The sequence below is a fragment of the Bipolaris maydis genome (assembly GCF_028858645.1).
Source record: "Bipolaris maydis strain C4 unplaced genomic scaffold PSV08scaffold_2, whole genome shotgun sequence".
Classification (NCBI taxonomy): domain Eukaryota; kingdom Fungi; phylum Ascomycota; class Dothideomycetes; order Pleosporales; family Pleosporaceae; genus Bipolaris; species Bipolaris maydis.
In genome coordinates, this window is record NW_027093858.1 from 480,686 (window position 1) to 494,994 (window position 14,309).

At 51.9% G+C, this 14,309-nt stretch overlaps 4 protein-coding genes across 4 annotated transcripts; 2 read left to right on the forward strand and 2 right to left on the reverse strand.

The window, feature by feature from the left end:
• The first annotated feature begins 590 nt into the window (after positions 1-590).
• PSV08DRAFT_407034 (nad-binding protein) lies at positions 591-3,611 on the forward strand. Its single transcript, XM_066093761.1, has 5 exons — positions 591-764; positions 811-1,662; positions 1,699-1,724; positions 2,360-3,239; positions 3,309-3,611. Exons 1-5 carry the CDS (start codon positions 735-737, stop codon positions 3,573-3,575), a joined length of 2,055 nt encoding a protein of 684 aa, XP_065949713.1. The 5' UTR covers positions 591-734; the 3' UTR covers positions 3,576-3,611.
• Positions 3,612-3,839: 228 nt separating this feature from the next.
• PSV08DRAFT_358658 (chaperonin 10-like protein) lies at positions 3,840-5,188 on the reverse strand. The gene is made up of 3 exons (XM_014229504.2): positions 5,043-5,188; positions 4,503-4,990; positions 3,840-4,450 (listed from the first exon to the last, which is right to left on the reverse strand). Exons 1-3 carry the CDS (start codon positions 5,115-5,117, stop codon positions 3,922-3,924), a joined length of 1,092 nt encoding a protein of 363 aa, XP_014084979.1. The 5' UTR covers positions 5,118-5,188; the 3' UTR covers positions 3,840-3,921.
• A 1,002-nt stretch (positions 5,189-6,190) lies between these two features.
• Positions 6,191-7,665, forward strand: PSV08DRAFT_262999 (chaperonin 10-like protein). The gene is made up of 3 exons (XM_014229503.2): positions 6,191-6,552; positions 6,603-6,620; positions 6,668-7,665. The coding sequence occupies exons 1-3, from the start codon at positions 6,387-6,389 to the stop codon at positions 7,597-7,599; spliced, it is 1,116 nt and encodes a 371-aa protein (XP_014084978.1). The 5' UTR covers positions 6,191-6,386; the 3' UTR covers positions 7,600-7,665.
• A 61-nt stretch (positions 7,666-7,726) lies between these two features.
• On the reverse strand, positions 7,727-13,780 carry PSV08DRAFT_407037 (carbohydrate esterase; the record flags this gene model as incomplete). The annotated part of the gene is made up of 9 exons (XM_066093762.1): positions 13,483-13,780; positions 12,698-13,434; positions 12,515-12,646; positions 12,007-12,037; positions 11,223-11,823; positions 11,089-11,173; positions 9,690-10,245; positions 8,723-9,619; positions 7,727-8,298 (listed from the first exon to the last, which is right to left on the reverse strand). Exons 1-9 carry the CDS (start codon positions 13,757-13,759, stop codon positions 7,727-7,729), a joined length of 3,888 nt encoding a protein of 1,295 aa, XP_065949714.1. The 5' UTR covers positions 13,760-13,780.
• Between the last annotated feature and the right edge of the window lie 529 nt (positions 13,781-14,309).

Below are 14,309 nucleotides of genomic sequence, written 5' to 3' on the forward strand. Positions count from 1 at the left end.
GTAGTTGGCAATATGACTGCGTGTAACCCTACTACATGTCTCGAGGAACCTTGACCAGTTTACTCGGCTACATTATTCCGGTCGCTATCTACTCCTACGACTTCTTGTCGACGCACGGGACTGAACACCTCGGTAGAAAATGTATCCTGGGTTTTCCTAGTTTCCCTGGTTTCAGTTCCGCACAATTGTTAAGCAGGCTCCACGCTCAGCTAAGCCATCATTTCTAAGCCATCTCACTCATCGGGCGGCAGTTCCAAAGTATCCGTTAGTACACGGTGAGACTCTCGGCCACTGTCACCTGAAAGGCTGGGTACGCATTCCTCCATCAGAGGCTCGAGACAAAGCGGCTACGGTGTACAAATAGATACTTTCGTTAAGGCGGCGCACCATTGGTTACTCTTTTGGAGCGCTGCAGGACTAGGAATCGTAGTAGTAGGACCTTGCTCCGCTGCTAGGTGTAAGTATGTTGGATTATTAATGCGCGCGGGAAGAAGCGCATGTCCGAGCATGTCCGAGACAGTGCGGGTTTAGTGCATGTGGGGCAATTTACATGTGCATGCACCGTAACAGTGCTTGATCACGTCTTCCTCGAGACGTGCCCAGATATAAGATAGGAAGACTTGGGAGTACTTATTCTGCAACCAATCTCACTTCTCATCCAACACAACAATTGCACACCAATATCTAAAGCGCCTCGACACTTAAATCTTTCTTCTATTTCTTGCCTACTAACCATGTCAATCAAAAACGTCATCATCATCGGGGTAGGTATCTCGTATATACTTGGTTAGCGGACACTAACTGCATCAGGCGGGCGGAAACCTAGGACCCTCAGTTCTGAATGCCTTTTTGAAAGAGTCTTCTTTCAACACAACTGTGCTCTCACGTCAAAACTCAAATTCCACATTCCCTCCCGATGTCAAAGTGATCCACGCAGACTACGATTCGCTAGAGAGTCTCCAAACAGCTTTCAAAGGACAGGATGCCGTCGTATCTCTTGTCGGTGGCATGGCGCTTGGTGATCAGCACAAGCTCATTGATGCTGCTATTGCGGCAGGCGTGAAACGTTTCCTACCCTCAGAGTTCGGAAGCAACACGGCTAGCAAGCGGGCTCGTGAAATTGTGCCCGTGTTTGAGGCCAAGTTTGCTACGGTTAACTATCTCAAGAGCAGGGAGGCGGAAATCAGCTGGACGGGTATAATCCCTGGAGCTTTCTTTGACTGGGGACTTAAGGTTGGGTTCTTGGGCTTCCAAAGCCACTCCAAGACAGTTAACTTTTTCGATGAGGGCGAAGCTACATTCTCCACAACGAACCTTCACCAAATTGGTGTTGCAACAGTCAAGGCTCTCGAGCATGCGGATCTGACAAAGAACCAGTACGTGTACATCAGCGGCTTCCAGACATCACAAAAGGAAATCCTGGCAGTGGCGGAGAAGGTGACTGGTACAAAGTGGACACTGGAGAAGATCAGTACTAAGGACCATATTGCACAAGCCCGTGAGAAGCTCCAGAAGGGAGAATTTTCGGCCATTGCAGATCTGCTTCAGGGCTTGGCATTTTCAAAGGACGAGCAGCTGGGCGATTTCTCGTCTTTGGGTCTTTGGAACGACAAGCTTGGAGTGCCAAAGGAGAGCCTTGAGGAGACTGTGAAGGCAGCGCTTGTTTAGAGATGTGGATAGACAAGTAACGAATGCAAGAGTCATGTTCATTGTGTGCAAGGGAAGTGATGCAAGTGATGCGGCGTGCGTTGGTGACCATGGGCGAGACCAGTGTCTAGCCCGATGAGGCTAGCAGGCATGGGACTTGGGGAAGATCCCGGCGCTTCTCCATCTGAAGGTTGAGCCAGCGCAGAGTAACTTCACGCGTTAAGTGGTCGCAACGGCCAATTGGAACACTCGCGAGACATAATACCACCGCCTGTTTGATCGCAGTAATGGCTGAGCGTGCGGCTAAGCGGATGCGACGCATAAGCACCGAGTATCATGAGTCCGAGGGAGATGGATGGGACAGTCGAGGAAACAGCAGGTATGTGGCTGACTGCGTGCGCGACGCATAGCTGGCTGGCACCCATCGCCAAGGGCAGCGTGGGGACGACAACCGCCGTAGAGAGCTGTCAGGGCCACACAGGGCCGTCTTTTTGTCATTCACCTCCATCTTTGTGCCACCCGCCTGCACACATACGCAAGCACCCCTGCCTTGAGCCACGGGGGCACGCGGAGGTCATCTTACACCATCGCCATCCCTCTCATTAACCTGCACTCCTCTTCTCCTCCTCTCGACGGCCTTGCTCGCACATATTGCCACAGCCATGCCTCGCCTACGGTCACGCGCAGCTCCGGCTCCTCTAACATCGTACAGTGCCACTCCTGCAGCTTCCTCGACCCGCCCGCGACGCGGCACGGCAAATCAGTCACTTGCGGCTGCTACCATACAGCGCTCCTCGCCCGAGGAGACGCGCCAGTCAATACACCTCACAGTGAAATCATCGCCCAACAAGCTCAGACAAGCCACTGGCGGTGCCGCACCCAAAGCGGGTGTCAGCCGCGACAACATAGTCGTGGGAAAGCGCGCGTCACGGAACAGTCGCGTAGTCCAGGAGGTCGATAGCGAAGAGGACGAGGACGAGGAAGAGGACGAGGATGTAGACGAGGCCGATGCCATGGACGTGGATGAGGACGAGGATGACAACGAAGATGCCCAAGGCGACGACGACGATGAGGATATGGACGCAGAGGGAGATGAGGACGATGATATGGAGGACACACCAGCGCCACGTATCGTTGTGAACACCAATCGAAGCGCCCCCATCAAGCCATCCGCCGGCACAGCCACCAAGGCCCAAGACAAGGTCGAGGCCAAAGAAATGGCAATGGACGATGACGACGACGAGGAGCTTAGCGACCCTGATTCGGATCTCGACGACGACGAAGATGCCGAGGGCGAGGACGAAGACGCTGAAGGCGAGGATGATGACGACATGGGCATAACGCCTGGCGCAGACATGGACGAAGAAATGGACAGCGATGAGGAACTCAGCCGTGACCAAACGCCCGATGTGACCAAGATGACCAAACGGCAACGCGCATTAGTCAACGACGACACCGACGGAGGTCTCCTGGCCCTCTCCAACGAAGCACAGAAGAAGAAACATCTTACGGCAGAAGAACACGCTATGCGCAGGGCAGAAATGGCAAGACGAAGAAAGAATCTGAGCGAGAAGAGGAACGAGGAAGAAAAGGTACATCTCCTTTCCCACTGTCCCCCTACATTCATTTTCACACAAACGTTCACTAATTCTCTCATATAGCTCGACACCATCAACCGCCTCCTCAAAAAACAACCCCCAAAACGCGGCCGCAAAGCTGCCCAGGACGCCCCAGAAGACGGCCCCGAAGAACCAGAACCCGAGCGCGCAAACCCCCTCTTTGTCCGCTACATCCAAAATGCAAAGGGCACACAGCTTGGCGTCCCGGAAGAATGGCTGCAAGCGCCCGTTGGCAGCATGTTTGCGGGTGATGTGGCGAAAGCGGCGCAGAAGCCGTTTAGTGGGAAGATGGTGGAGGAGGTTGCTTAGGTCCGAGGCATGAGGAGCAGAGCGGAAGGCAACACATGTGTATTACTGAGCGGGTTTGGCATGATTTTGGGAGTTTTGGTCTTGAATACCAATTAGACCTGTTATTTCTTTTTTCTTGAACTTGTTTTCATCTTATCGTTCGTGATCACGTTGTTTGAATGGATAATGTCGGCACAAAATCCATGTTGGCTAAATTCGTGTTTACAAAGAAAGCTATGGTAGTTCCAGTGACATAGCACAGCGTAGTAGTAAACATGACGTCATGATTAGAACATATGATTATATTTTTTTAATAGCCATACTGACAGCCTGCGGGTATATACTAGTGTCTGTCTACTGCAGCTCCCTAAGCCCTCTTGCCAAAGACCTTGTCAAAACCCGTCAGTGTTATCCTGTACCTGACATTGTCGTTCTTGTAGACGCGCTCGACGGCCTCCTTGCAGCCCTCCTCGCTAATCTGGATTTCCTGCACCCAGCTCTTGATGTTCTGCTTGGAAGCGAGCTCGAACATCTCCTCCATCTCGGGTCGATTGCCAATGTGCGACGCGCCCATGTAGCAGCCGTTGGGGGCAAAGATCTGGGCGGGGATGGGTGGGAGCGGGTTGTCGGGGAAGCCGACCATGTGGAAGGTGCCGTTGACCTTGAGGATGGAGAAGTATTCTGCGAGGTCGAACTTGTCGGTGGCATCGGCGGTGTTGATGACGAAGTCGAAGTGGAACTTCCATGGCTCGGACCAGCCCTTGTCCTTGGTGACGATGAAGTCCTTGGCTCCCATCTTCAGAGCGTCGTCCTTCTTGTTGGGAGTGTGCGAGATGACGTAGGTGTCGGCGCCCATGGCGACAGACCAGAGGACACCAAAGTGACCGAGACCTCCGCTTTGGTGGTGTTAGTGACTGATACGGCAATATCTTTGGTGTTGAGACTTACAGTCCAATGATACCGACCTTCTTTCCAGGGCCGGCTCCTAGCCTCTTCAATGGTGAATATGTGGTAAGACCAGCACACAGCATAGGCGCCGCCAGGGAAGTCTCGATGTTGTCTGGGATCTTGAAGACAAAGTACTCGTGGCCTCTGATGTGGCTGGCGTAACCACCCTGTGCAACAGTGCCATCGGTGTGCTTAGCACCGTATGTGTCAACAGAATTAGGGCAGTAGTTCTCCTGATCGTTCTTGCATTGATCGCAGGTCAAGTCGGCGCCAATCTGAGCGCCAATACCGGCACGGTCGCCAACCTTGACCTTGGTGACCTTGGATCCGACCTTGATGACCTTACCAATGACCTCGTGTCCTACGCAGAGAGGAAGGGGAATTGACTCTCCCCATCCACCGCTAATGGTGTGGACATCTGAAGCGCACACACCGCAGGCATCAATGGCGATGTCGACGTCGTGCTCCTCGAACTTCTTGAGGGGCAACTGCCAGAAGGTCAATAAGACGATTGGTGGGAAATTCGGGCCGGAGACTGACCTCCTTGCGGGTAAAGTTGCTCCAGTTCTTGATGTCAGTGACGGCGAAAGCGTCGGTGGTCTCTGGATAAGGCATCTTGAAGTTGGATACACGGTGTGTGAGGAGGAAAGAGGCGAAGGGGGTTGTGCAATGGAGGGGTAGGTGTCGAGGGGAAGTAAGAGGTATTTGAAGCCCCGGGGGTTGGTTGAAGCACCGGGAAATCTACGGCCAGCTGTCGACGAGACCCATCGTCACTGGCCAGTGATATCATAACAGTGGATGAGTTCTAGAAGGCCCCCGCCATGGAGACTTGTGGGGCCGTGTGATTGGACCGTCATGCAGCCATGAGAGGGTTGTCTAGTGTATTGTGCATGGTACCTTTTCTTGACCGTCACCCACGCGTCAACGATCGCGCTTTTTACCGTTGCATCGTGTTTTCGCATCCGCCGTTGACGACTCGATGTCAAAGCTTGCTACATCCCGCGTCCAAGTAGCCCACGCTACGTATTGGCTCGTTTCGGCTATGCCGAGGTGCGGCAGAACTTGTCATGTCGCCTCTCAAGCTTCGAGCGCGACTTGGCTGTCTAGACTGCCACTGTCAAAAGGCCGTATGAGGCTTGTGGAGACAGCGAAGGGTGAACGGGGAAAAAATGTTTCCGACGTCGTTCCGATCGGTCCAGTGCCCGATCACCACCTATTCCGACCGCCGACAGTTGCCGACGTCGTCTTCATCTTCTCCTCGCAACCACCATCAACACTGCATCCATGATTGCTGTTCGCTTCGTCGCTCAGACCAGCTTGCTAGATGTGACCGAAATCTTCTCAATTGTCTCTCACGGCTCCATCTCGGGCACTGCCGTCGATTTTCTGTGTGGGATGTGAACAGAGGAGCTTGTACCTTTCAAGCAGTAGGCCGTTATCAACAACCAAATTCTGTTTCTCCCCTGGGCCCAGACCCCCAAGAGCTTCCGTGACCAGAAGTGGTATCGTCCAATTCTCCTGGTCTGATGAGTCTCGGGAAACCAATCCAGTCCCCAAACCTGCTCTATCTTCTTCGGTGTTTGATACCCCGCACTGAGAATGCGGGGTGATGGACACAGGGCTTGCCGAATGCGGTATGCCGTGATGGAGATAGACACAGCAATCCGCCGTTCCAGTATTCCAACAGAGCGGAAAGCCAGAAATGCCGAGAGTTGAGCAATCAGGCGCGAGACTTTGATCATGACTTGGTTAGCTCTCAGTCTCGAAGGCCACGTTGTGCTGTCGTCGCCATATATCTTCCACTCCAACTCTTCTTTTTAATCGTCTCATCTAGATTTCGAAGTACGAAGTCGCATATTAATACTTGTAATAGCACCTGAAAACATGTCAGCTTCAGACTCAGCTCATTCCGCACCCTCGGGCGAGAGGACCATGAACGCGCTGCGGTTCCACGGCCAAAAGGACCTGAGATTTGAGAAGATCCCAATCCCAGAAGTCAAGCCAGGTCAAGTCAAGATAAAACCAGCATGGGTCGGAATCTGTGGCAGTGGTATGTATAAGCAATTAAATTTCAGGGCAGAGAGACTGACGCGTCTTTATACCTCCATGAGTATTTAGGTAAGTAGGTCGAATGACGAAAATGTGGTCCCAAGCTGAGCACCTAGGTGGTCCAAACCTCTGTCCCACCACACCTCACCCAATCACTGGCGAAACAGTCCCACTTACCTTTGGCCACGAGTTTAGCGGAATAATAGAAGAGGTTGGTGAGGGCGTAACAGACTACAAGCCTGGCGATAGGGTTGTTATCCAACCCATCATCTACGACGACACCTGTGTCGCATGTGAAGAGGGATTGCATAACTGCTGTTGGTCCAATGGCTTCATCGGTCTATCTGGATGGGGTGGTGGATTAGCAGATCACATCGTCGTCCCAACGTCGACCCTGTACCACCTTCCCGACAACGTCCCGCTCGAGATTGGCGCCCTGGTCGAGCCTCTAGCTGTTGGCTGGCACGCTGTCAAAGTTAGTCCCTACAAGAAAGGCGATAGCGTGCTCGTTTTAGGAGGCGGCCCCATTGGCATCGCAACTATTCTCGCCCTCAAGGCAAATGGGTGCGACAAGATTATTGTCTCAGAAATCAGCAAGAAGAGACAGGAGTTTGCAAGGAACTTTGGCGCACACTACATCATTAACCCCATGAACGAAGACCTCGCAACCCGCTGTCGCGAACTCACAGGAGGCAAAGGCGTACACGTAGTTTATGACTGTGCAGGCGTCCAAGCAGCACTCAATCAGGCCGTTCATGCCACAAGAGCTCGCGGCTGCATTGTCAACATCGCCATTTGGGAGAAGCCATGCACGATCCAGACCAACGACTTCAACTTCAAGGAGCGAAGCTACATGGGCATTGCAACGTACGAAGTGGGTGACTTCCAAGAGGTGATTGATGCACTTAGTCGGGGCGACATGAATCCAAAGGCCATGATTACGCAGAAGATTGCCCTAACAGAGGTGGAGGAAAAAGGCTTCAAGAGTCTGATCAATGACAAGGATAACCAGGTGAAGATTCTAGTCAAAGTTGGCGGTGGGATATGAGTTTTTGTTTCAGTAATGAGGCAAATGGGTTTTCTAGTGGTATATTCTAATCTATCCATCTCATTCATACCATCATGCCAAATTAAGTAAATTCCACGTGAACAACCCCCGTACATACTTTCCACCCTCACATCATAGACTTGGCTGCATGCCATCCAGCAGCCCAATGCCACAGCCTCGCATCCACCGTCATTCCCTCCCTATCATACTCAATCAACCGCTCATACAACTCATCCACCGGCACAACAACCCGCTCAATAAACTCGCCATCATCCAGGGCCTGCTCCGGCTCCGCATCCCCCTCCGCCAACTCCACCTCCACAACCGCCAACTGCATATTCGCCGTGCTCAACCCCGGATCAGACACAATCGTCGGACTAATAAACTTCAGCTTGCCCTTATACCCCGTCTCCTCGTGCAGTTCGCGCACACTGGCTTCACTGGGGGATTCCTTCTCATCGACCAGTCCCGCGGGTAGCTCGACGCACACGGCATTCACGGGCGGCCTGTACTGCAGTATGATGATTGTAGAGGGTGGGCGAGAGGGGTGCCGGATAATGGTTACGATGGCGACGGCGTCGACGCCAGACTTGCCGCGTGTCTTGCGGGCTGCGGCTTCCCAGACGCGGTCTTTGCCTGTTTGGTCCTGCCAGGAGATTTTCTGGAAGGAAATCCATTTTGCGGAATCGGCGGGGAGGTCTTCGATTTTTACGATGCGCGGGGATTGCGGCATGTTGTAGGCGGCATGGAGGGGTTGTGGGAAGTGAAAGGTGCGGGTGTGGGGGATGTGGTGGAAGGGGGGTGGACGGAGAAGGGGGGTGAATGCTGAGCGGGTGGTCAGGAGTGATAGAGGTCTTTTATGCATTGGCGATTTCTGTGGTTTCCTGGCAATGCAAGACTGGGAGCGCTGACGTACAAGACTCGGGGACTTGAACTGCCCCGCGTCGCGGTGTCGCGAAAACACGTGCTGCACGCCCTATGACATCATAATCAGTTGGTATGGTCACTGCTGTGAAGTTGACTGGTCAAACTGCTGACATTATAACTCTTTGGATGATTCAAATATGATCCAGTGTTTAAGATCTCGTCTTTCTAATGTCCGTCAACTTGACCATTAACGGACTCTTCTCCCACGTATTGTACGCCTTGAGCCCCTCAAACTCGCCCTTTGGATCCCACAACCCCCCCGCATTCTCTGCAAACTCGACATCGAAATTCCACAAAAAGGCCCCGAGAATCAGCCTCAGCTCTACATACGTCAGATTCCTCCCAATGCATCCTCTGGGCCCTAGCGAGAAGGGTTGTGCAGCCTTCTTATTGTCACTACTGAATCGGACCTTGGAGTCTGGTGTGTCAAGGAATCGCTCGGGAATGAAGGTGTCGGGTTCAACAAAGTTGGCTGCCGAATGTGAGGCGCTCCATGAAGAAACGCAGACGGATGTGTATTCTGGGACAAAATGTCCGTCGATGAGAGCGCCGCCTTTGGGCACATTGCGCAAGAGGCCCACTGGGACGGGGGGAAAGATGCGGAGACCTTCTTCTATACAGGCGTTCATGTACGGCAACTTGCCCAAAACGTCCATGTTGAGATCAGCTTCGGTCTTGCATGCGCTTCTGATCTCATCCTTGAGCTTTTGAAATATCTCCGGGTTGCGCAGAAGGTAATTTGTTAATCCGCAGAGCTCCGTGGCTGTTGTCTCACTACCTGCGACGATGAAGAGAGCCGCGTTCATGATGACTTCGCCGTCGCTAACTTCGTTTTTCTTTTCCCGCTGCTTCAGAATGTACCAGATGAAATCGCGGTGGTCGCTTTTTGTGCTGAGCCTCTTGACTGTTTTTTCCGTAGAATTGCGCAAGTGACGGATGCGGCGCTCGCGGATCACACTGGGAATACACCACACAAGGAAATTCTGCATCATGGACCCGGGTTTGGCAAAGCGGCGAGTAGCCTGCTCAATGGCTCCCGATTTGATCGCCTCGTAAATGAGAACAACCCAGTTTGCAGACTCGGACCCTTCGCCTGGAACACTCTTAGTACTGCCTTGACAATAAATCCCCGAGTTTTCATATGCGTCACTCGGAAAACATACCTTCTCGAAGACATCCAAATGGCTCGCCAAAACTCAAATCACCAATGATATCAAATGTGCAGAAATTGAACCATGACACCATATTCGCTGGTTCGCCTCGCTCGGCCATCTCCCTCAACCGCTTGACAAACATGTTTACATAACCCCTGAGGATAGGTTCTTGCTCCATCAGTGCTTGCTTGGAAAAGGCATGGGACAATGCTCTCCTCTGTCGAGCATGTTGAGAAGCTGGTGCCATGGTCAAATTTGTGGCTCCAGGAATGGCTTCTATAGCGCCGACATGAATAGCATCCTTTTCCATACTAGGAAGACCGACACGGTGGCCATATATATCATCCCACGATTTTGCTGTATTAAAAGACAGCTCGTTTGGCATGACACGAACGACAGGCCCATATTTGTCATGGAGACGCTTGTACTCAAAGGCAATGCGGCCGCGTAGCAGGTGTATGATGGACGGGATCGGAGAGATGCGCCAGAGTAATGGCCCAGGATACTTGGCCAGAGGATGTAATGTGACATTGTAAATTGCATTCAAGATGACGTATGCGAGGAACTGGAATCTATCAGACCCGAGATTTGTCAATGAGCCGGCGAAATTGACATACAGCAACGGGCGCCCAAACCGCAACCAACCGGAGACGTTCTTCGTCTATGATGCCCATTGTAGTCTTTCGAGTAAGTAGCCGCAAAACAGAGAAGATGCTGTTTCAACGACGAAATGCAGAATGTGAACACACATTGGCGAAATGGCTGATCTGGGCAAATATACAAATGTCAAGTGGTCCTCGGAACACGACGTTCCAAGTACAAGGATTTGCAGGACTGCCGTTTCCCCGTCACATTGGCGAAGGCATTTCCTCGCCAAAGCATTTCCGAGTTGGGATACCTGCCCGTTTGTAGGGCGCCAAACATGGAGACCTGCCTAACGCATCGCGATTACTATCCGCAGTCGATGCAACCCTCTCGGAAGCGTGAAATTGATGTCGCACAGCATGAAGGAGCGTTTTAGTACGCGCTCATGTGTATATTGCGGGTTGATGAATAATCGCATGGAAAGTTAGAAATGGCAAGAGACAAGACTGGAAATGCTTTAGCGCCATGTATGGTGAAAGAGGACGGACCCCGCACGGCGATAGCCACCCCGCGTGGAGTGACCCACTAACATGAGTAGGCCAGAGACGTAATGCGAGTCGTGTACTTTTTCCAACCAACGCACTCTGAGTCGCAATGGCATCATGAGATTGCTCAATGTGAGACTCGTGACATGGTCGGCTTGTATGTAGGATAACGGCTTGTAAACATTCCGGGGCACTCGCTGGCGTACCGAGATATCCGTTAGCTCATGAACCTTGGGCAAGGCTGCATGATTCGAACACTACGGTGTCTGATTGAACACAGGCGGCGTTATCAGCGCATCTTGGCTCGCATGTTTGATGGCTTCAGACCAAATCATGCCCATATGCGTATACCCAGCGTGGGACCTGTAATCATCAGCATCGCAATAGTGTGCCTTCAATTCATACAACTCACGGATGCAGGCCATCAACTAGCTCATAAACACTCACGACACTCTGGTCCACGACTCTAACCTTGAAGCCTTTCTTCGCTCTTTTTTCCACGACTTCCGGCACCGCCTCATTGAAAGCCCTGACATTATCGCTCGTCTGCTGGTTCAGCGCCTGGATGATTTCCGCAACAAGTACCACCGCATCTGGACACGCCTCCAAAACAGCATCTAGGAGCCTTCCCAACTGCTGCGGCGCATCCTTCCACAATGCGCTATCAGAGCGATCCAGATCAGTCGTGCCCACATGCACCAGCACGACATTTGGTCGCATCTGCAGCGCAGCCGTCATAGCGCCCATGATCTCGCCTATTGTGGCATTGACATGTCCCTCGTTGTCATTGTCAAGCATGAAGCCTGAATGCTGTGTACCGACAAAGTCGACCGACTGATACCACCCGAGGATGAGGTTGCGCAAAAGCTGGGCACGATACCCATCTGTGCCGTTCTGTTGGCTGTCCGGGTGCCAGCCCCATGTTATCGAGTCGCCTAGAGGAAGTATGCGGAGGGGAATGCGAAGGTCTGCGTGAGGACGTTCATGGCGTGAGCCGATGATGAGCGTGATCACTAAGGGGGTGGGTTAGCAACGATTTCAGGTAAGAGACTGAACGGAGGACAAATGACATGAATGATTAGTACAGAACTAAGACCTTTGCTCCTCTCCCATACACACAAGTTATCTTGGACCTCGTATGCGACAATGGGAATGGAGCCAGTTTGTCACAGACAAGAGAAGAAACGGGAGCCTACATAAGCACAATGCGCCAACTACCGCTACGCCCTTGAGCGTGGTCCTATGCCGCGGGCCACCCAGAATCGAAATCATGGTGATGTACAATCGCAAGCACTCGTCTGTCGCTGTTGAGAACAATTCCGGGGTAACGTGGCTGAGGCCGCGTGTTGTCGCTCCCCCGAGTTCACCAATAGGCACGTGATAGTCTCAGCCGGAAACAAGGGGCTACATTGCTATTCTTAAGCCTGAGTGTAATTAGGCCAGAACTATCATTCGGTCTCGTGAATTCATAAACACAGTCCACCTTTCATTGGGTACATTGTGTAATGCAAGATGATCCGAAAGGGTTGGAATGCGCGTCAAAGTGGCGCAAGAGATGTTTGTCCCTGACATGGGCGTACTACTAACCAGGGTCTCCCCACTAGCCACGCCAATCAAGGTACACACGGGTGGAGACAGCCGCCGTCTACCAAGAAGCTCCACGCCTAAGCAGTCGTCTTGTTCGACTGAAGATCATGGTATTACCTTTGCCTTTCTCATGCGATCGAAAGCAATTGTCCAAGCCTCTTTTGTCCGTATCTCCTCTGTATAACCAACCTTGTGCGAAGCCTCCATGCTCATCTGGCGATCGAAATCGAACATAGTCATGATAAAGTACTATCTTCTTTTAGCTGTGCCTGCAACCAATTCCAAGACCTAAGTGCATACCTGGAATCCCGGATGCGTAATATCGCTATCAACGCTTCCTGTCTTAAGACTATGCTTCTTCTCTAACTCTTGCCACTGCTGCTTGTGCGCATCAATATACGCGCCAGGCTGTGGTGAGCCCTCTTCAGGCCTCGTGCCATCTAGCCCAAAATAATCACAAATAATCGGCCATTTTCCACTCCAGCTGTCTTCTTGCCCGCCCACATTGAAGCTCTGCGACGCAGTCTGCTCCGGATGCAGTGATGCGTGTATCGAGAAGTGCGCTACCATGTCCTGTGGAGTCTCGTTGTATCTATTCACCCACGACTTCTCACTCCCGGGAAACGGACACTTTGCGCCCTCGCCTTCGACGAATCGGTAGAGCGAGAGGTAGAGTGCAATTGTTTGCGCAAGGCAGTAAGCATTATTGTTTGGTACGAATCCGATGATGTTATCTGGCCGAACTTCACACCAACTCCACTTCTTTCCTTTCGAAATGCGCTTCAGGCAGTCGATCTGGTTGTAGTAAAAGAGCTGAGAGAGATATGGCTCAGGAATAGGCGGAAGTGTCTCTTTCAGCGGTAGGTCGTTTGTGAACGGGAACTTATTCAGCATTTGACAGCCGTAAATCTTGGTGCCTGTCGGAAGAACCACGTACGAGAGTTTAGGCGACAGGTGATCAATGGCCATCACTGCGCGCTCCAACATCGCTTCATTTACCTTGCATTCCGAATCAGGGTCGTCTATTTGCTTGTACGCTACTTTTGGTCAGATCCATTCGCTTCTTTAGAACCCGCTTGACTTACAGTAAAAATACACCTGAGTCACTGTCTCAACATCCTTGACCTTTTCTTTAATCTGCGCCTCTAACTCCTCTTGAGTCCCCTTGACAAGATCCACTCCAGATACGATTTGCAATCGAGGGTCTTCGGGCCAGAGCGCCATGTCCCGTGTCAACGGTCGATTCACCATTGCTGTAACTTTGGAGAAGGCATCTTTGGACGGATATCCATTGAGGATGGCATTTACAATGGCCCACCCCGAAATCCCTGACGCGCCATAGATAAGTGCATGGTTACCCATTGTTTATTGAAGAGAAAACGAAGGTAATCGGTGCGAGGAGGTTCGGGACTGGGAGATCTATTGGCGAATGTGTTGCGAATAAAAATTCAGAGATAGAGTGCGAACGGGATGAACTTAGTATAAGTATGTACTCTACCCCCACACTTCTAGAATGTAGACAGAAAACATTCCTTAATTCGACGCGAGTAATCAGGAACCATGCACGGCCTAGTGTGATGCTGCTGTATACAATTGGGCGACCTGCAACGGAGAACAATATCCAGCGTGATGCTGACACCTCTTCCCCGCTTCCTTGCATTGCTATGACTCGTGAGGCATGCCATGATTTTGCAACAATACCCGATGGTTGGCCTGAAAAATACTCTGGGGATGAAAATGGCTGATGTCAGTCTGGATTCGGTTGTGTCGGCGATGCTGGGTGGGGACGTAGTAGAATCGAACCATGGCCGCGCCAAGCCATTGTTCCAGGGTCCCGTGGGTGCTTCAACCTCGACCCTACTATCTCGTAGACACTACGCATCGCACGCATCTGCAACCACCAAATGCTGCA

Coding starts and splice junctions, on each gene's coding strand:
- PSV08DRAFT_407034 (XM_066093761.1), top strand. CDS start 735: ATGTCAATCAAAAACGTCATCATCATCGGG. Junction 765..810: donor AAAACGTCATCATCATCGGG/GTAGGTATCTCG, acceptor TAACTGCATCAG/GCGGGCGGAAACCTAGGACC. Junction 3,240..3,308: donor AGAGGAACGAGGAAGAAAAG/GTACATCTCCTT, acceptor TCTCTCATATAG/CTCGACACCATCAACCGCCT.
- PSV08DRAFT_358658 (XM_014229504.2), bottom strand. CDS start 5,117: ATGCCTTATCCAGAGACCACCGACGCTTTCGCCGTCACTGACATCAAG. Junction 4,991..5,042: donor GCAACTTTACCCGCAAGGAG/GTCAGTCTCCGG, acceptor ACCTTCTGGCAG/TTGCCCCTCAAGAAGTTCGA. Junction 4,451..4,502: donor AAGGTCGGTATCATTGGACT/GTAAGTCTCAAC, acceptor ACACCACCAAAG/CGGAGGTCTCGGTCACTTTG.
- PSV08DRAFT_262999 (XM_014229503.2), top strand. CDS start 6,387: ATGTCAGCTTCAGACTCAGCTCATTCCGCACCCTCGGGCGAGAGGACC.